At 41.3% G+C, this 22,469-nt stretch overlaps 1 protein-coding gene across 1 annotated transcript in view; it reads right to left on the bottom strand.

The window, feature by feature from the left end:
• col13a1 (collagen, type XIII, alpha 1) overlaps positions 1 to 22,469 on the bottom strand; it is a 117,603-nt gene that overhangs the window by 51,057 nt on the left and 44,077 nt on the right. The window contains exons 5-13 of the mRNA XM_034682359.1: positions 22,148 to 22,198; positions 16,774 to 16,809; positions 14,998 to 15,024; positions 14,717 to 14,743; positions 13,522 to 13,548; positions 13,409 to 13,435; positions 11,281 to 11,307; positions 6,506 to 6,547; positions 3,043 to 3,117 (exon numbers count right to left, since the gene is read on the bottom strand). Of these exons, the coding sequence (XP_034538250.1) occupies positions 3,043 to 3,117; positions 6,506 to 6,547; positions 11,281 to 11,307; positions 13,409 to 13,435; positions 13,522 to 13,548; positions 14,717 to 14,743; positions 14,998 to 15,024; positions 16,774 to 16,809; positions 22,148 to 22,198 (339 nt within the window). The remainder of the gene's footprint in view (positions 1 to 3,042; positions 3,118 to 6,505; positions 6,548 to 11,280; positions 11,308 to 13,408; positions 13,436 to 13,521; positions 13,549 to 14,716; positions 14,744 to 14,997; positions 15,025 to 16,773; positions 16,810 to 22,147; positions 22,199 to 22,469) is intronic.

The following is a 22,469-nucleotide window of genomic DNA, read 5'->3' as shown; positions in this document are numbered from 1 at the left end:
AATATACAATACAATATAATATAGTGTATCTTACTTTGTTTCTACTCTGCTGGAAGAAGCCTGAAGGTGAAATGTACAAAGGCTGTTTGCATCTCGCGGAGGAAAGACAATAATCTTATGAGATTGTTCTATTAAAGACAATGATGAGCAAGATTCATCAGCATTCAAATCAAGCAGGCTGTCCATCAAGGTTTCCTTCTTTATTTCCTGATTGAATTTAGAATAAAACTCATTTTTACAGATCGGATGCATTCATGTGTTCATACTTACATAACAAACTGAGTGAGATATTTCACTTATTCATTTCATTCACCCTCACATATTTATATACTTTTACAGGGAAGAAAGAGAGGGGAAGTGAAAAAGAAAGAAAGAGAGAGAAGATAAGAGAGAAACAATGAAAAACAAAGAATGATTCAGGAAGAAAGAAACAGAAAAAAGAAACAAACAAACAAAAAATAAAGAAAAAATAACAAAAATATGGAGAATGAAAATGAGAGAAATACAAAAAGAAAGAAAACAAAAAAGGCAGAAAGAAAGAAAAAAAGAAAGAAGATAAAGAGTAAGGAAAGCTGGAAAGAAAGACAGAAAGAAACATAATAAAGGAGGAAAGAAAGAAACATAAAAGAAAGGAAAAAAGAAAGAAACATAAAAGAAAAGGAAAAAAGAAACAAACATAAAAGAAAGAGAGAAAGAAACAAACAAAAAGGAGAAAAGAAGCATAAAAATAAGGAAAAAGGTAAGACCGAAAAAAGAATGTGAGATAAAAAAACAAAAAGGAGAAAAAGGAAGAAAAAGAAATAAAGGGAAAAATAAAGACAGAAAAAATGACAGAAAAAGAGAAGAGAAAGAAAAAAACTAAATAAATACAAGAATACAGAAAAGAATAAAAATAGAGAAATGGAAAGAGAGAAAAAAAAATTAAGACAGGAATACAGAAAGAAAAAAGAAAGAATGAAGTAGAATGAAAGAATAAAATAAGAGAAAAGGAAGGAAAGAAAGAAAGTAAGAAAGACAGAAAAAGAGAAAGAATGAAATAAGAAAGAAGAAAAGAAAGACAGAAAAAGAGAAAGAATGAAATAAGAAAGAAGAAAAGAAAGACAGAAAAAGAGAAAGAATGAAATAAGAAAGAAAGAAAGAAAGACAGAAAAAAGATAAAGAATTAAATAAGAAAGAAGAAAAGAAAGAGAAAAAGAGAAAGAATGAAATAAGAAAGACGGAAAGAAAGACAGAAAGAAAGAGAAAAAAGAAAAATAAGAAAAAGAAAAGAAAAGACAGAAAAAGAGAAAATAATGAAATAAGAAAGAAGAAAGAAAGACAGAAGAGAGAGAAAAAAAAAAAAGAGAAAAGAATGAAGAAGAAAGAAAAGGAAAGAAAGACAGAAAAAGAGAAAGAATGAAATAAGAAAAAAGGAAAGAAAGACAGAAAAAGAGAAATAATGAAATAAAAAAAGAAAGAAAGACAGACAGAAAAAGAGAAAGAATGAAATAAGAAAGAAGAAAAGAAAGACAGAAAAAGAGAAAGAATGAAATAAGAAAGAAGGAAAGAAAGACAGAAAAAGAGAAAGAATGAAATAAAAAAAGACAGAAAAAGAGAAAGAATTAAATAAGAAAGAAGGAAAGAAAGACAGAAACAGAGAAAGAATGAAATAAGAAAGAAGGAAAGAAAGACAGAAACAGAGAAAGAATGAAATAAGAAAGAAGGAAAGAAAGACAGAAAAAGAGAAAGAATGAAATAAGAAAGAAGAAAAGAAAGACAGACAGAAAAAGAGAAAGAATGAAATAAGAAAGACGGAAAGAAAGACAGAAAAAGAGAAAGAAGGAAATACGAAAGAAGGAAAGAAAGACATAAAAAGAGAAAGAATGAAATAAAAAAAGACATAAAAAGAGAAAGAATGAAATAAAAAAAGACATAAAAAGAGAAAGAATTAAATAAGAAAGAAGAAAAGAAAGACAGAAAAAGAGAAAGAATGAAATAAGAAAGAAGAAAAGAAAGACAGACAGAAAAAGAGAAAGAATGAAATAAGAAAGACGGAAAGAAAGACAGAAAAAGAGAAAGAATGAAATAAGAAAGAAGGAAAGAAAGACATAAAAAGAGAAAGAATTAAATAAGAAAGAAGAAAAGAAAGACAGAAAAAGAGAAAGAATGAAATAAGAAAGACGGAAAGAAAGACAGAAAAAGAGAAAGAATTAAATAAGAAAGACGGAAAGAAAGACAGAAAAAGAGAAAGAAGGAAATAAGAAAGACGGAAAGAAAGACAGAAAAAGATAAAGAATTAAATAAGAAAGAAGAAAAGAAAGACAGAAAAAGAGAAAGAATGAAATAAGAAAGACGGAAAGAAAGACAGAAAAAGAGAAAGAATGAAATAAGAAAAGAAAGACAGAAAGAAAGAAAGAAAGAAAGAAAGAAAGAAAGAAAGAAAGAAAGAAAGAAAGGAAAGAAAGGAAGGAAGGAAGGAAGGAAGGAAGGAAAAAAAGACAAAGAAACAAAAAAACAAAGAAAGAAAATGAAAGGACAGAAGGTAGTAGAACCCAGGTGTGAAAGCAGAGAGGAGTCTGTTCCTGTGAGTCAGTCAGACACACGTTCTTTGACCATGCCCCTTTTGAATGTAGACTCCTTCATGTTGAGGACTTTGTTTTCATCTTGTCATTAATGATGCTTCATGTCATTTTTTATCAGTGTCGAATGATTTTAGAAGAAACATTGCGACTACAAACGAGACTGATGAACGAGTGATGCCCTGCAGCATCTCAGACCTTCTCCAGTTCATCTCTCCAGAAGTCATCCTTAAAGAAACACGTCAAGCTTTGCTTTCTGCACCGGCAGACTCCTTTCATTACAATCAGACTCTGATTCATGGCTTCAAACACCTTGAGGATCAGAGGTCTGAACACATGGGTCAGTAAATCAGACAGCATGTGATCTGACTCAAAGGTGAAACCTGATGTTTCTCCACCCTACATCTTCTGTTTCTGTACAAAGCTGAAGTACTCCTCAAGGTGACGGATAAAAACATGTAAAAACTGAAAAACTCAAACTCACCGGGGGGCCACTGGCTCCGGTCAGGCCTGGGGGTCCGGGGGGCCCTGGTGGTCCCTGCGCTCCAGGCTCGCCCTGCTGAGAGACCTTGAGTTACAACCTGCCATAGTGGAGTGAAGCTCTCCACACTGACCATGCTTCACATTACACCTTGAATAACTGCAGCCAGGGGAGGCAGAGCAGGGTTAGCTGGGGGGGGGCAAGCCAAGCGGTTATGATGCCTGAGCACCAGGTTTCATTCTGGACCTGGGTAAGTATTATCTCAATATTGGAAGCTCAAGGTTCACTTTTTGGCTCTTTCAAAGCTCTCTGGTCTTTCACTGACTTTGAGAGCCTTGTTTTCAATGAAGTCAAAGACAGTAGAGTATCTGCGGTACCTCTAATGTGGGCACGGTTCAGATTGATCACACAAATGGAGCGCCGCCTGCAAGCTAGTTCAGGCAGACAACTCGAGCTGCGCTCAGTCATACTGACACGTCATCATCATCATCCCTATCAGCTGATCTCAACATCCTAATTTGGCGGTCTATTTAAGCTGCATGTCTCCCTGTCTCTGTCTCTGCCTCTGCTTTGCAAGTGCTCCTGCTGTCCTGCTCAGCGCTGTGTGCAAACTTTGTACCCACCTCCTCCCTGGCATCCACCTGTGGGCTCCGAGGGGGTTAGTCCTATCTCATTGCTCCTAAATGTATGCATTAAATAATGTTGCTGAGTAATGAGGTCCGGAGCCCTTACGCCAAACTCAATACTGTATGCTGCAATAAACTTTATCTCAAGTAAACGTGAGTTGTCTGACTGAACTGAGGGACAACCAAACACGCAACATCCACTGTGTGTGACCGAAGGACTAAAATCAATCACAGCAGCAACCTGAAGTCACAGTCCAGGTCCTGGTGGACGGCACGAGTCCATCCATGAACAAAGACGGGAGAGTTCATGATGCTGCTTTTGATTGGTCTCAAGTTTCATGAGCTGCTAAACCCAGCTGGGACTGTAAAGGTCCAGGTGAAGCGAGCCGAACGCTCCTTTGGTTTAGAACATTTTCTCACAGGTCTCATGATGCCGTGCTGTATTTGAGAAAAAGGCAGAGTGGTAACAGCTCAGAGGAATCACGGCTGATCGTGCTGGATCTTTTATTCAATGGGACTGTTTGTCATCTTGTTCTGGTTTGGATTTAAATCTCACCGGGTAACAAGAGGCTGCTGTTTAAGATCAGTGAAAGTGGATTCCAATTAATTGAATTTGAAATGAAGAAATGTCAAATCAAAAGAAGGAGTTCTAAAGTGAGCACAGGATATGAGGAGAACTCGCTCCTGCATCCTCAAACTGTCTCTCTTTTCTTTCCAGCAGAAATAATTTCCGTAACTCATCTTTTATAACTCACAGAATCAATTTCCTGATTGCTACAGGGTCAATATTTTACAGTGGAGACGCCTTTGTGTGGAACTATCCGTTTTCATAGAGGGCAACAAGTTTGACATTCAATGAATTATGCAGTAGAGCATTATTTATTTGCACATGTGGTCCGACTTAAGGAAGCTCTTAACACAAAGCACTGGCTGTACTTCAGTCACTCAGCAATCCCTGTGTTACTGCAGGACTACACACTCTAACACACACTGACACACACACACTCTGACACACACATACAGTAGCTGAGCACTGCAAAGTGCTGCCAAGCTCCTGAGATAATGGGGAACATATCTAACCACACTACATCCATGTTTTCTCATCCATCTTCCCTCTGCAGGGTTCGAATGTATCCAGCTCTGATTCATGTGTCATGGGCCTTCCTCAGGCTCTAGACACTGTTATGGATGGACTCCAGCGGCCAATAGCTGATGTAAGAATGTGCTGCTCTGCAAAATTTGACCACATGTACTGTGTCTTGGCACAAAGCACACTACAGAAACATCAGACACTGCCACTGAGGCCAGTAGTTTTATAACGGGCATATTCAAGGATTGATTACATCCAAAGAAAACTGGTCGTTACCTCCTTCAGGGGAGTTTCTCTTTTGTCTGTGTCTCTTTTAGTTGGTTTTCAGAACCCTCAGGAAAAAAACTGCTTCCCTGGTTTGAATGAAACTCTGCGGACGAGCTCAGCATGATCCGAGGAGGAGGAGGAGCCCAAACAACGAGCATTATTAGTGAAACCAACTCACCAACAAGCGATAACCAAGACCAGACTGTGACTCTGTCTCAACCACAGCTGACTCTGCTACTCCCTACTGTGTTGCATTATGATGCTTACATGAGGCCTTTTTTGACTGGAGGAATTTAACCCCAGAACTAGAGACTCTAACCTGGAACAACATGCATTTTGACCAGAGGAACCAGGGTCTAAATTTAGTTCAGGAGTAGATCATCTCCCCCCTGAAAAGCCCATGCTTAGGGGGGTAGTACTTTGCAAAAGTTCCGGGACTATCTGGGGCCTGCAGTAGTTTTTATTTATAGAGATTAGGAGTTGTCATTTGAGTGAGATTTGCAAAAAGACATTGGTGAAAATAAAGTAGGAGTTTTGGAAAGTCTTCAATTTCACTTTTTGGGTGAGAGATATCACTGATCAGTTTACTTCTCCATTCTGTATTTATTCTCCTGTACATACTGATGTACATGTTTGTATTTTCGTCCTGTCTAACCATCGGCTACCTCAGAACTTCCATCTTCTGTGTCTAAGTGGAAAGGTTTGGACTAAAGGGAGTCCTGGAGTTTGAAGTATACCGCTTCTTTTAATGTCCTGCTGTGCCATACTGGTAGAAAAACCTTGAGCCTTGAAGATAACTAAACTCTGAGGAGCAGTAGAAGCCAAAGTTGGTTAATTCAGCACATCGGCAGGGTTGGGGGCGGGGTTTTGGCGGCAGATGGTGGCGGTCAGCATCCATAGGGCGGGCAAAGAGGAAGGGGCAGGTGGGGGGGGGGGGGGGGGGGGGGGGGGCAGAGAGAATTGTACCTTGAGGCGTTTTAGGATTAGAGGGCTTATTGAGGGCATGTTGCGCACGGTGATGGGCAACATCTGCCAGGGGGGACAGTCACAAAGCACAGGTGGCCAGCGGTGAAAAAAGGTCACAGGGCAAAGGTCACCAGGAGGCCAGAGAAAGGAAACAAGGCAGGACCAGGAGAATGAGGGAGGAGGGATGAGGAGGGAGAAAAGAAATAGAACATTAGAGTGAAAAGCAAGGAAACGGGAGGCAAAGGAGAGAAAAAGAAGACAAAGTCAAAGAAAAGAGGCACCAGCAAACTACAGGCCTGGAGTGACAGCGGGGACGGTCGATGCTCTTTAGTTTAAAAGATTGTGGAGGCATTCCTCCATCTTTGATAATGTGAGACCCCTGTTCAGGGTTTGCGTGCATCAGTGTCCCCGTTAAGAGCAAACCAGGCCTTTAGTTTGCAGCCGAGCAGAAGTGGTCGCCAGTCTTGCCACAAAGAGAGTACAGCAGCACAGGTACATCGCACATATCCAGACTTACTGTGGCCAACTGTCCAACACAGGGCTGTACAATACGCCGCTTCTGTTGAGATGACCAGCATGATCAGATACAGGTTTAGGAGAAGGTGGTACAAGTATGATTTATTATCCCACTGACAGCTACAGTCCCCCCACTGACTCAGAGGAGAACCAGCTGCACACAACTTGCCTACTTTGCACATATCGTGTATATATTTCCCAAAGTTTTTTGTTGCAAGAACCTGCAAAGCAAAGAATTCCTCCCCCAAACCTAGAAACCAAAAGGAAGTATTTACCATGATCTGTTTACAACTTTAACAATCATTCCTTGTTGTCATAAAGCCTGTTGTCCTCATAGTGTGATCAGTCACACTTTGGCTTTTCGATGGAAATATATACAGCATGTTATGAGTGAATATAAGTAGGGGTATAAATGTTGTAAAAGTAGGCAAGTGTGCAGCTTTGCCCCACACCATCCCTCGCTCTCCACCAACCACATCTGGAGACAGGTTTAAAGATCAAAACTCTCTGTCTTTGAAAGAGACCAAACGTTACGTCTCACTATTAATCCCCAAACTTAAAGTTTGGCATTTCCTTTTTATTTTTGGAAACAATCTCTATTTCAAATATCTTTTGCACAAATCTGGTTCATTTACTGCGCATTGTAAGAAGGCACATGTATCCAGTATCCAGTGCAGTCTTATCAGTATCAGGTCAGTTACACTAACTGCTTGAACCAGCAGCAGCTTTGACATCTTCCTTCCTGTCCTCTTTGGTTTGGGTGGAGAGCAGAGGGTTAAAGAGCGCCTTGGCTCGTGGGCACTGGCTCTCTCTTTGCGGCACGACTTGGTGTCACCCCCACTGAGAGTGATCTATCGGGGTGTTTGGAGGCACCCACAAACCTTCAACGTCAGGGCCTGACTGGAGCGCAAGGCCGCCAGAGTTTTCAGAGGGAGCTCCTGCACAAAGAGGCCCTGCACACCGGGGAAGTGTTCATTTCAGTCAGAGCTGGTAATGGTGACAACGAGCCCTTACCCTACCACACACCAAGTGAGTCCTGTCTCTTAACGGACTGAGGATGAACCCATTTAAAGCTACAGATACAAAGATGCTTTGATTTTCTTTCAGAGAGTGAGATGTCAAGACGGGTGTGAGGATGTGGTTAGGCTAGCTTAGCATGAAGTCATAAAGGAAGAGAACAGACAGACTGCCTGCCATATTCCCTTACTCATACAATAATCTCATGTGTCCTGTGTATCTCTCCAGGCATGGTCATACTGAGTCCACATACAGAGAGACATAAACTACATTTTGTCAACAGAGTAATTCCTCCTGAAACCAAAATAGTCTTTTTATTTCTTTCCCAATTTGGACAAATGAAAAAAGGGAATCACCTGATAAACATTTATCCTCACAGATGACAGGAAGTTTGTTTTTTCACTCTGGTACCCATGAAAGCTAACTGTTCCCCACTGCTTTCAGCCTTCATGCTAAGCTAGGTTAACCACATCCTCACTCCACCTTTGTGCCAGCACTAGGAATGTAATAATACACTCCACTTGTGATACAATACCATACGATACGGTACGATACAATACCATACAATATGATACGATACAAATAAGATATGATAGGATACCATACTAAACTATATGATGCTATAGGATACTATACGATAAGATAAATACGATGACACCACATGATAGCAAACCAGATTTTGATTTTAACTGACTTTTGTTTCACAATCTTTCAAAGGTGACATATTACGCTCTTTTTCATCAATATATATTGGTCTAAGAGGTCCCCAAAACATGTCTTTAAAGTTTATGCTCAAAAAAACACTTTGAAATCAGATTTTGGTCTGCCTGAAAAACCCTCTTCTTCAGTCCTCCTCAGAACACTCTGTTTTCTCTCTGACCATGCCCCCTCAGGAAGTGGATGTGGCCTCGGCTCTCCAGCACGTTGATCTAATGTTTACATGTTGGCTGAATATACACGGCTGCTCAGAGATCACGTTACTTCAACCCTCTGAATCTGATCCAGAATCTGATCCTGATGGAGAGGCGACTGTAGCAGGACCTTTCTGAAGGATTGGTCATAGATTTAGTGTTTCTTATTGTTTTATTTATCAGTATGTAGACGTGTGTCTTGGTACACAGCTACGAACATGTAGCTATGTGGCTATGCTAACTAGCGCTAGCACTTATCCATGATAAATAAAAATCATCCACTAGATCTTCAAATCTGCAGACGTGGGGAGTAAAACCGACCTCTGCCAGAAAGGCAGCAGGACCTTTTTGAAGGATTGGTCACAGATTTAGTGTTTCTTGTTGTTTTATTTATCAGTATGTCGACGTGTGTCTTGGTACACAGCTACAGCTACAGCTACAGCTACAGCTACAGCTACAGCTACAGCTACAGCTACAGCTACAGCTACAGCTACAGCTACAGCTACAGCTACAAACATATAGCTATGTGGCTATGCTAATTAGCGCTAGAACTTATCCATGATAAATAAAAATCATCCACTAGATCTTCAAATCTGCAGACGTGGGGAGTAAAACCAACCTCTGCCAGAAAGGCAGCAGGACCTTTCTGAAGGATTGGTCACAGATTTAGTGTTTCTAGTTGTTTTATTTATCAGTATGTCGACGTGTGTCTTGGTACACAGCTACGAACATGTAGCTATGTGGCTATGCTAACTAGCGCTAGCACTTTTCCATGAAAACTAAAAATCATCCACTAGATCTTCAAATCTGCAGACGTGGGGAGTAAAACCGACCTTTGTATTTATAAATACAGCCTACAACTAGCATGCCTCCCTCCTAAGCTCCTTGTTAGCACACATGTGTGCAGGTAATGAAAAACAGAGGAGGGGTTGAGTTGTATTTTATACAGTCTATGGGCTGAACAAGCTCCGAGCTCTGACTCCGTGACAGACCGGATATTGTTGTTACGTAACAAAAACACTGAAGTCTGAAACGACTCGTTTCACACACATTTACAGAAAGGTGGAGAAATCAGAACAGGGGCAGAATGGATTCTTTTCATTCTCGGCGGGTTTGTAGACATGCCAGAGAAACATATTACAGGTAGAGAACCATTAGAAAGTCCATTTTGCATAATATGTCACCTTTAAGGATGTAAGAAACCAAGTTTCTAATGATACTTAAAGAAAAGATTACTTCATGAAACTTTCATTCGTGATGCTTTTTTTTTTACTTTGTCTCTGCGTTATGCCTATAGGTCACTGTTTTCCTTGTTTTGATAACAAACAGGGTTTTATTTTGAAAGGACACAAAAAGTACTTCTGCTTGATGGTCACAGGAGTAAATGAAAATGTATGAGTGCACCCTGAAGAGACATTAGTTCTCACATTGTTGTAATGTTGTCTGTTATGAGCAGGTGTGGAGACACTACTCACCACACAAATGTTACAATTAGAGAGGGAGATTGTCCACTAGTTTATCGACAGATGTCAATCTTACATGCTGAATATAATGCTAAATGTAAGTCAGATCTCCTTGGTTGTGCCGTCACCAGCAGTGCATTATCAACTGCAAAATGATCATCTGCTTCCTCCGTGTCTGTACGCCACTATTCAGAAGACGTTATGACGTCAGTGGCAGACAGCGCCCTCTGCTGTTTAAAAAAGAAGATTCATTTTCATCTCATCTTGTGTAGTGTTCAGATTTTCAGCTGTCTCAAGGGGTATCATTATATCTTAAGCTAACACAGAGAGATAAACATGTTTCCACATCTCACTCTTTCAAAGGAAACAAAAACACATTTTACAAAATGTGCTGATGAAGTGTGTTATAAAGATAAAGCTGCCAGTCCTCCTCTGTCTGCTGAAAAACACATTACACAAATATTTGCTGATCCTGCTCACTTCGTCCTGAGAGGCAAACCCTCCAAACACTGAACATTTTACCTCCCCCTACAGAAAGCCCCCCAACCCCCGGGGGTCTCACTACAGGACTGAGGCCTTAGAGTCTGCAGACACTGGAGGTGGACCTCCCATGCAGTTTGCTGAGAGGTGGATGGAAAACAAATCCAACAGGCGCACAGCTTGTTAGAAACGAGGACTTGGCAGCGTTGCTAAATAAAATCATTCAACCTGAAATCCTCTCTGGGTCCTTCTTCCTTTGAACTCCATGTTCTGAAATGTATGTCGCCTGACCATGCATTTCCTGCCCGGAGATGTATATCACAATCTGATTCATTATTTCATAATGGATGCGTGCATTACATTATGTTATTATTGGGTGCTTTAAAGTGCACAAAAACAGGTAGCCATGTTTGATCCTCTCAGTCGGAGCATCTTAATAACTCAGAGGGTGAATTATGCTGCAGATGGAGTTAGCTATCTGAAAAATCCCCCTTTACACCCGAGACTCTTATTCTTGGCAGCTCCACACTCAGGATCTTATCACGTCCGACTGTGTGCTGCAGCAGGCTGCTGGTAATTGCTTTGTTTTTCCCTCAACCTGCCAAACCCCAGAGAGGACGGGCCAAATAAGTGCTCAGCGCTGCATGTGCTACCCATCATGGTGCTACTCTCCAGCTTCTGCAGTAGTTTCTCCTCTTCCAACTTCAGTTTCCTGTAATTTCCTGTCATTACAACACTCCACATTCAAATAATGTTATACGCTGTCACGAAAGCAGAAGTACAGACTCAGTTGAGTCCAGTGATATAACATTAATAATGCAGGGTAAACATCAGATTCAAACACTTTTAAATAATCAGGAATAAGTGGAAAAATCCTGAAGTGAGAGTGGTGAACATTGTCTTACCCGGTGCGTGTAGTCTCCACAAACACCCTGAGGAGAGGAGAAGAGAGAGATCCAATCAGATATCAGAGAGGCCATGCAGAGAAGAGTTATGGTGGTTTCAAGGTCACAACAGCTCAGTGCCTGCTCTTTGATTTGTAACTTATATTTTAAACAGCCCTTTAAACACATGCACTGGATTGGACTCCTGAAGAGTCTTAATCTGTCCCAACTTTATCTGAACTTTTTCCTGCCAGTGAAGGGTGAAAGGTCTGAAGTCAGGGTGAGCCGACACGTGAAGGCAGCAGGTAACCTGACAGGGAAACACTGAATAGAGTTGCTCTGCCTTACAGTGTGCTGCAAGGCTGATTTATACTGCTGCCACGAATCGACGGCGTAGCCTATGCCAGAGGTCTGCGTAGCTCCTGTACCTACACAGAGGCCTACGCACATATACGATCCTGTACCTACACAGAGGCCTACGCACATATACGATCCTGTACCTACACAGAGGCCTATGCACGTATACGATCCTGTACCTACACAGAGGCCTATGCACGTATACGATCCTGTACCTACACAGAGGCCTATGCACGTATACGATCCTGTACCTACACAGAGGCCTATGCACGTATACGATCCTGTACCTACACAGAGGCCTACGCACATATACGATCCTGTACCTACACAGAGGCCTATGCACGTATACGATCCTGTACCTACACAGAGGCCTACGCACATATACGATCCTGTACCTACACAGAGGCCTATGCACGTATACGATCCTGTACCTACACAGAGGCCTACGCACATATACGATCCTGTACCTACACAGAGGCCTACGCACGTATACGATCCTGTACCTACACAGAGGCCTACGCACATATACGATCCTGTACCTACACAGAGGCCTACGCACATATACGATCCTGTACCTACACAGTGGCCTATGCACGTATACGATCCTGTACCTACACAGAGGCCTATGCACGTATACAATCCTGTACCTACACAGAGGCCAATGCACATTTACGATCCTGTACCTGTACCTACACAGAGGCCTATGCACGTATACGATCCTGTACCTACACAGAGGCCTATGCACGTATACGATCCTGTACCTACACAGAGGCCTATGCACGTATACGATCCTGTACCTACACAGAGGCCTATGCACGTATACGATCCTGTACCTACACAGAGGCCTATGCACGTATACGATTTTGCAAGTGTAGTGACCTCGCGCTTTAACTAAGCGTAGAATTGACGTGGACCGTAAGCCCCGTGATTGGTCCACTTGGCGGGATTGTATTTCGGACCGCAAGCCCTGTGATTGTATTTCCCACATTTACAGCACTTCGGGGATCCCAGCTCATCGGCCATATATGGGCTGTATATTTAATCTCCTCCTCTCTATTCTTCATGCAATCATATCTGTATGATAAACAGCAACATGTATCAGCTGTAGATTAACATAACACGCTCTGAATCTCTGTGGAAAAGTAAACAGAGATTGTAGCGGGACCGGAAGCAGGCGACCGACTATCAGAGAGACCACACTGCCCTTGAGTCAGGGCTGGGGTTGGGATTAGGATGGAGGGTCTTTTTATTTTTATTTGTATCTTTCTTTTTTTAAATGTATGCTATTTTAAGTTGTTTTTATGTACACCAGGGGTGTCAAACTAATTTCAGTTCAGGGGCCACGTACAGCCGGAGTTGATCTCAAGTGGGCCGGACCAGTAAAATCATAATAACCTTTGTTTTAGTGCAAAAAATTGATTCATGAAAAATTGGATTATGAAGTGCTCTAAAAAGTCTATGAATTTCCACCGGATAATGCAAACTGCAAATATTATTTTTCCTCACTTTGAGAGAAAAAAGTCCAAGAACGTTGTTCAGGTGAGCTCCATCTATGATGGTATACGACCCCCAGAGGACAAATCTGAAATAGCAGTTACTCTTATTGAGAAAATGAAAAAATTTCCTCTGGACGGATGGTTTTGGCCCACGGGCCGTATGTTTAACACCCCTGATGTACACGATTGTGTTACAATGTCATTATATGAAAAGCGCTTTATAAATAAAGTCTGATTGATTGATTGATGTGAGGGAGGTAATGTACTCCCTCTCACAGCAGCGATCCATGTCTTACCTTCTCTCCTTTGGGTCCAGGTTCCCCCTGAAAGGTCAAACAACACAGGTTAATGTGACACAGGCGAGGGTTTAACTAATGAGCTTGAGTGTTAGGACTGATATCAAACCTACCGAGACTCCTTTCAGACCACGCTGCCCCTGAAAGACAGCAACAACCATCAGTGTTGAATGTGATCACTGCTTCACAGCTTCATAATGAACCCAACAAAAAACCCTTTTGATGAACATGTGTGAAATGAAGCAAAATATCCAGGGATCAATCAAGTTAATGCATTAGCTGCTGCACCAGTCTCTTCCAATTACGTGTTGTGGGTGAATGTACTCGGTCTGACTTCCCATCAGGCCCTGGGGCGTGCCCAGTGTAAGAAGCTGTCAGAGCTCAGCGGCTGGTTGATTAATGAACTCAGGGAGAGGACTCAGTAGGACACATCCAGAGCACCCCACGCTGCTGACCTCGCAGAGTCAACACATCTAAAGCCACTTTGTGAAGGTAACAGCACCTCCATACATTTAGCAGACAACCCTTCACAGCCCTTTTCAATACAAGCTGACATTTTTCAGGAAGGAGACGGAGAAACAGGAGCTCATTACGGGGCCATTAATCAACATTAAACCTCACTTCAACAGTATCCAACCCCGCTCTGCTTCCTGGAAATTCTGTCATGAGTGCTGGCATGGGGTCAGACGCATAAGGAGCGAGTCCCCCTCCTCTAAAAACAAACCCTAGCATGATGACCGTCTGACCTGGGGTAATGGTCCTCAGGCAGAGACATGAGAGACACAACTCAAATCAGCAGTTAGCAGGAAGAAAACCAGGACAACACTGAACTGTGAGCTAGAGTCCCTCCAGAGCACAGAGCTCTCTCAACCTGCAAACAAGCTGGACATCATCTGACTCAACTAACTGGAGGAAAAAAAGACCAAGAAACTGTCTCTGACCCAAGCTTTGGAGACCACTCACATGGGATGACTCTGCAAAAATCTCAGAGTATGCTCAGTCATTCTCACATTTCATGGCTTCCCAAAACAGTTAAGGGTACAGACAGATTGTTGTTATGGCATAAAACTGGTGCAGTTGTCCCTAAAGACATGAAGGTAGCAGCAGGGCCATTACCCTGAATGAATCTTTCCTAAATATCCAACACTATCTGACTCCTGTCTTTACACTAATCGTCTCTATTTGCATTTTTTGGCTGCACCCACCTACTAACCTAACAAGGTTTAATTAACTGATGGCTGGTGTCACATGTTCAAAAACGTACCTACCTACCTGTTGGTAAAAATCAGAAATATTTGGGATGCCTACCAGGTCTCCTTTGGGTCCGTGCTGTCCCTGTGTGAACACATAAAGCAGCAGTCATGATGACATCTGAACAGACACCTCCTTTCTTTGGGATATTCACAGCATGTTGAACCCCACCCCTTAATAACACTAATGACACTAATAGAGATTTTATTACAATAATGATCATAATTACTCTTAGCTTAATTATGCTCATTATCATTACAGATAATCACAGCGCTGGGCACTGCAGGAGCATACAATTTCACAGTTATTCACTTCCACAGGAGGGTGGGGAAACTTACAGGCTTGCCATCCAACCCGATTGGACCCTGAAATAAGACAAGAAGAGAGGGGGATGTGAGTGTATGTGTGCGGAGATCAGGAAAAACTTCACCATACTTCAGCTGGCCTTTGGAAAACACTATTCAGAGAACTTCTGCTTTCCAAAAGTGCCTCTCTATAAAACAGTTAAAGTAGGATACAGAGGTAGTGTGGGTGTAGATGAATCAAATCATGTCGTAAAATTATGTGAAATTTACGATCAGCTGCCATTCAGTATTGTCATACGGCGTCTCAGGCTGGGCAGGCCTTCCAATGAACTCAGAGGTATTAGTCACCCTGGACCTCATAAATACGGCCACAGGAAGACCGATGAAAATATCACCTGGAGACTTCTACATTTGTAAAAAAGACATTGTGTGATCTGAAGTCACAAAAAACAGTTATTCTCCTCTCCCACCCGACTGGAGCTGTGTTTGGCTGCCCTCTGCTGCAACTGGTGGATAAGAAGTCGATTTCTGTGCGAGGAACGATTAATAAAGTGTGTCATTTACAAGTCCTTTGGTCACACAGTAATATGCCTCCACACTCCAGTCAGTTTGCAAAGAGGAAATAACTTCTAGTTTTAAAATAAGTGGATTGACTGTGACGGGAAATGCTGCAGTGGCTGATAGAGGGAATCACGCTGCAGAGGCCCAAATCGTTTCCATAAGCAGGAGAGAGCCGCAAACTCAAACACAAAAGACGGATGAACTGCATCAATGAAGGAGCTGCAAATGAGCAGATGTGCTGCTTAACACGTGTTGACTTAAACACACAGGAAATAAATCAAAGAAGGAAAGTTAAAAACAAACAAAACCAGAAAAACATGCAGAAAGAAAATCCTGCAAACGTAGAAATCACAAGATATTAAAGATTAGGCTTCAAACTTTCCTTTATGATGAAGCTTATTGTTAGAGCTCTTATTTATGCTGCTTTAGGCTTAGACTGCTGGGGGAACTGACACACTGGGATCCTATCTCACCCCTTCATCACTTACTTTTACTCTCCCTGTCCCATTAAAGTTCCTAACCATAGACCTTTCTGGAGTCCCTGAGCTCCCTTATCTCGTAGACGTCCTCTGAGCTGCCGTAGACGTCCTCCTGCTGTGGACGTTCCAGACTCCAGCTGATCCGGTCGTGCTGGACTCCAGCGGCAACAGCTACTACTACTCGTCTCATCACTATCACCTCTCCCTCTCTCTCTTATTCTCCTCTATCCCTCTTTCCAGACCCAACTCGGTCTCAGCAGATGTATGTCTAACATGATTCTGGTTTTGCTCGAGGTTTCTGCCTGTTAAAGGAATTTTGCTATAACTAGCTAAATATTGCAAGGTGCAATGCTCATGGTGGATTAAGGTGGGGTCAGACTGAGTCTTATCCTGTCTTGGTGTTGGGTCTCTGTTCATAATTTGACATAGAGTGGTCTAGACCTGCTCTGTTTGTAAAAGCATCTTGAGATAACGTTTGTTGTGTTTTGGCGCTATACAAATAAAGATTGATTGATTGATTGATTGATTGATTGATTGATTGATTGATTGATTGATGATCAATCAGTCACTCAAGCATCCAAAAGCAGGAAAGTTGTCTGTTACTTCCAAGCTTCTTTCTCATCAAAAGATATTTAGTGTAGTGATGTTATGTATCTTATTTTGCTTTTTAAAGTAATATCTACATGTTCCAGCCTTTTCACAGATAATCCAAACACCATGGACAGTATCACCTCACATACATGACAGACAGCATGCAGCCGTGACTTACTGGAAAGCCTGGAAATCCTCTTGTTCCAGGTTGTCCCTAAAAAAAAAACAGAGAAAAGAGCATCGTGTTTGTTAAATCAAAGATTCTCTGCTAGCAGCGTAAGAAGATCCGTTTCGTCTTCAGGTCCCTCCACAGACGTGAGTGCAGAGTAGTGAAATTGATGTTGACGTAGGGAGGGATACTGTGGGCTCTGGGGAACACATTACGCCTGTGTTCATGCATTCACGCTGCACAGGAGGAAATCAGGTGCTGAAAAGGAGCCATGAAAAGACAGGACAAAGGAGCTCTGATCTAATAAACCCGTACCTCTACTTAAAGAAAGTTCACGAGCTCAATGAGTGCATGTCAGGAACAATTAGCCGGCATGCTCTGATGGTGGCCTGTTCTAGCTGTTCTACCCTGTTTGTCGGAGTGATACAAGACATCCAATATCCGCGGGAACGCAGCGAAGGAAAAATAAAGAGGCTGAGGAAGACAATTATATGGAAACGGTGAACGTGACTAATGAAACAGATCGCAGGGATGCAGTCACGCCCAACTGTTGAGCCAAAATGAAGAAAAGCTTTCTATAAGAGGACGGAGACCACAGGCTGGAGTTAAACGCTGCTGGAAAGGCTTAAAACTGGGATTTGATTTAGGAATATCTTGTTTTCTAAATGCTGTATTTAACGTGAAGAAATAACTTTTAATACTTAACTTTGGTGCCAACATAAATGTGTTCAGAGTTCAGACAAATGGAGACATCCATCTGCTGATGGAGACCAGATGTGGTTATTTCTTTTAAAAGTGTTTCTTGAAGTCATTGTGCATGTGCTATAAAATATCATGTCTATAAAACACGACGTCTTTGCAGCCCATGGCCGAGCTGTTAAGTTGAAAAGTGGAAAATATCTTCACACTCGTCCGTCTGACCCGATGAAATGACAATGTGGCGTATGAGTCTAAGCTCTTGGCTGGCCTAAGCTGTCATTTCCTCCAGTTCTCACCTCTCTCCTGAATTAGCTCCCTTGTTCCAGCTAAGGTCACGACTGGAGTCTCTCATGTCAGCCTCACCTGCTGCGGTAAACTAACTTCTAAGTGTTTGTGACTGACGGCCCTCTGACAGCAGGACTGACTCCTCCTGCTCGGAGCTTCCTCTGCAGCCTGTTATTCACGAGGAATGCCTGTTACCATCCAGGAAGAGTGGGCACACACGGGGTGAAGATTATAATAACCAGCAATTACAAAAACAGATGTGTGCAGCAGAGAGGCAGCCAGTGGAGGAATGAGCCCTCATTGTAATCTGATTGGTCAACCCCGAAACCATTACCTGTGATTGGCTGTTTGCCTCATGACAGCTGGTACTTGTGTGAAAATCAACTATCTGAGCTTTGTTACATTTACAGACTGTATAAAACCATGGACGGATCAACCGAGTGAAGCCAAAACCTTTAGAGCTCCCCCTGCTGACAGGCTGTATTATAGGTTAAAAGCCCGCCTAGCTTATTATAATGGAGTCAGTTTAAGACTGTTTAACACAATTTTCTTTAATTCAATAATTAGTTCATCTCTTTTTTTTCCTTTTCTGTCTGTTTCCTGTCTTACTTTTTCAATGTACTTTGCTCTCCTTCTACCTCTCTCTCTCTACCTCTCTTAACAGTATGCACCAATACATTGAAAAAAAATAGTAATAATAAAATGCAATAAAAATGAAAAAAAGAATTCCTTACTCCTCCACCTTCTACTTCTCATATTTGTAATACATCAGAAGTTATTCACTAACCTACATACCCTCAGCCTTCCCACACAAACGTTAACCCTCACAAGACACACTTTTTGTATATTTATTCTTTTTTATACATGTTTATATATTTATTATTATCTACTTATTTATTTATTTGTTTATTTATTTTTTGTATTTAATATTAACCCCTTGAAAATAATAATTAGGAAACTGTCATTCAGCTGTATCTGCTTCACTATCATTATTGATAGAATATATTTATATAATTTCCTATTATTATTAAAGGGGACATATCACGCTTTTTTCATCAATATATATTGGTCTAAGAGGTCCCCAAAACATGTCTTTAAAGTTCATGCTCAAAAAAACACTTTGAAATCAGATTTTGGTCTGCCTGAAAAGTCCTCTTCTTCAGTCCTCCTCAGAACAGTCTGTTTTCTCTCTGACCACGCCCCCTCAGGAAGTGGATGTGCCTCGGCTCTCCAGCACGTTGATCTAATGTTTACATGTTGGCTGAATATACACGGCTGCTCAGAGATCACGTTACTTCAACCCTCTGAATCTGATCCAGAATCTGATCCTGACGGAGAGGCGCCTGTAGCAGGACCTTTCTGAAGGATTGGTCACAGATTTAGTGTTTCTTGTTGTTTTATTTATCAGTATGTAGACGTGTGTCTTGGTACACAGCTACGAACATGTAGCTATGTGGCTATGCTAACTAGCGCTAGCACTTATCCATGATAAATAAAAATCATCCACTAGATCTTCAAATCTGCAGACGTGGGGAGTAAAACCGACCTCTGCCAGAAAGGCAGCAGGACCTTTTCTGAAGGATTGGTCACAGATTTAGTGTTTCTTGTTGTTTTATTTGTCAGTATGTCGACGTGTGTCTTGGTACACAGCTACAACTACAGCTACAGCTATGAACATATAGCTATGTGGCTATGCTAATTAGCGCTAGCACTTATCCATGATAAATAAAAATCATCCACTAGATCTTCAAATCTGCAGACGTGGGGAGTAAAACCGACCTCTGCCAGAAAGGCAGCGGGACCTTTCTGAAGGATTGGTCACAGATTTAGTGTTTCTTGTTGTTTTATTTGTCAGTATGTAGACGTGTGTCTTGGTACACAGCTACAGCTACGACATGTCGCTATGTAGCTATGCTAACTAGCGCTAGCACTTATCCATGGTAAATAAAAATCATCCACTAGATCTTCAAATCTGCAGACGTGGGGAGTAAAACCGACCTTTGTGTTTATTAAGACAGCCTACAACTAGCATGCCTCCCTCCTAAGCTCCTTGTTAGCACAAATTTGTGCAGGTAATGAAAAACGGAGGAGGGATTCAGTATTATTTTATACAGTCTATGGGCTGAACAAGCTCCGAGCTCTGACTCCGTGACAGACCGGATATTGTTGTGACGTAACAAAAACACTGAAGTCTGAAACGGCTCGTTTTAGACACATTTACAGAAAGGTGGAGAAATCAGAACAGGGGCAGAATGGATTTTTTTCATTCTCGGGGGGTTTGTAGACATGCCAGGGAAACATAATTCAGGTAAAGAACCATTAAAAAGTCCATTTTGCATGATATGTCACTTTTAATATCTATTTTCTCCCTCTTTCATTGCTTACTTTTTATATATTATTTCTGCTCTATTTTTTTTATAAACATCAGTTGTTTTTCTTTGTTTTACTGCTTTGTTTTGTTTTTGTTTTGTTGTTGTTGTTTTTGTTTTGACCTTTGTTTTCCTCTTATTATTATTATTATTATTATTATTATTATTATTATTATTATTTTTATTATTATTATTTTTATTATTATTATCATTTCTTTGTTAGTCTGTTTTTTTATGTTGTACATATTTGTGCCTTGTTTACTTGTTATTCTGTCTACTATCACTTGGTCACCCTTTTCTTGTAAAGCACATTTCTTGCACAATAAAAAAAAAGAAAGAAATTTATAAGAGGGTCAAACCAGAACATGGAGAACACATGTTCCTTGAACATGGTTTCTGTCATTACAGTTAGTTCTTATCAGGCTGATTTATGTCTCAGTGTTCATGTTTCTGACGAGTTTACTTTGAATTAGTTATTTGATTCTATAAAAAGAGGGGGTGTGACATCATGATTGAAAGCTGTGTTGACCAATGAGGCTCCTGCAGTGCTGTGTGCACAGGTTTATCAGAGTAGAGGAGGAACGGTGAGAGAAAACGTAACAAACACTAACACAAGAGTCATTGAACGCACCATAACCGTGAGAGTCTGCTTCAAACCCACACAAGAATCTGTGACGCTGTGGACTGGACCCACTTGAGGACTGGACCCACATGAGGGAAGGATGACGACTTAGCAACAAGGTAAATGTGTGTTATGGTTGGGGAAAAGGTGTGAGGTCAGGCCAGGTGTAGGAAATGTAGTTATGACGTTGGACAAACATCTTCTCTTTGAGTCCTTAAAGAATGAATCATAGAAGATGTTACTGCTGCTTCAGGAAGGAGCAACCCTATTTGTATGTACACCACCAGTCAAAAGTTTCACCTTCTCATTCAATGGTTTTTATTTATTTCAATTATTTTCCACATTGTAGATTAATACTGAAGACATCAAGACTATGAAATAATCTGGTTTGACCATAATCTGGATTACAACAGTAGTCAAATAGGGCTATCCATTGTGTACTAACCCTACCTCTGAACAACACAATGATGGTCTCAAACACATTAAGAAGGCAAGTCATTCTACAAATGAACTCTTGACAAGGCTCATGTTCATTAGAAACCATTCCAGGAGACCACTTCATGAAGCAGACTGAGAGAATACCAAGAGTGTGCAAAGCTGTCATGAAGGAAAAAGGGGGCTACTTTACAGAATCTAAAATATAAAACAGATTCTGCTTTGTTTAACACTTTTTGGTTCATTCAATAATTCCATATATGTTCTTTCATAGTTTTGATGTCTTCAGTATTAATCTACAGTGTTTACAATCATTACAATAAATACAAACCCTTGAATGAGAAGGTGTTTCCAAACTTTTAATTGGTAGTGTATGTGCAAACGTACTTCGTGCCACGCCTGCAAAATCCAGAGCCAGAGTTTTAACAGCCTGAATCCGCCCCTGCTCTGCACTGCTGTAGTCTGGTTCGGCGTTGTTGCTTTATATCACACACTTTTTCATATTATAAATTTACAACAGAGAAGATTTTGACGCAGTGAACTCATTCTGCTTCCAAAAAACACGATCTGGTGTCTGGATAATTACACTGAACTCATTTAGACCCGGGTAGAGTTTCTCTCTTTGATTCAAACTAATGATCCAATCCATGGCTTAACCACAGATTTAACACGAGAACAATGCAGCTGTTTCCACACAGCCTGCCTTCATGAGCATTTTTACATCATTTATTTTATTTTCACTCAGCCTTGATTCAAGGCGGTGTTGCTAAGCTAGCATCCATCCAAGCACAGTCACTCAGAGGCCAGAAAATCTCTCCGCTTGTCTGATTTAATCAGCAGAACTTTACGTCTGTTGGTGTCTGAGAACCTAATGTGTTAAACAGAAGTCTACCAAAAGAGACAAGGAGCTAATGAAACACTTAGTGTTAAGAAAAGATGTTTATTGGGTGTAGGAAGAGGTGCAGACACTTACAGGAGGTCCTCTTGGTCCGATGATGGACAGACCTGGCTCACCTGGTGCTCCCTTTAGATAGAAAGAAAGAGAGGGGAGAAAGCAGAACAGGTAAGATGAGGAGGTTATATCCACTGTTCTCTCCTTCACCTCTACTGTTTAAAGAATCAGACAGAATCAGCACACAGCTGCGCCCTTCAGAGATCAGCAGCTAGCTGTAGCAGGGTCCAATCCAGCCACTAGCATGTGTTTGACTTACACAGTGTCTAAATACAACATCACAGAGAACTGAGGGGGACATGCACACACACAGCTCATCTGGCACTTCAGCGTTCCACAGTGA

Source organism: Notolabrus celidotus, chromosome 4 (genome assembly GCF_009762535.1).
Source record: "Notolabrus celidotus isolate fNotCel1 chromosome 4, fNotCel1.pri, whole genome shotgun sequence".
Lineage (NCBI taxonomy): Eukaryota > Metazoa > Chordata > Actinopteri > Labriformes > Labridae > Notolabrus > Notolabrus celidotus.
This window is presented reverse-complemented; position numbering and strand designations above follow the sequence as displayed.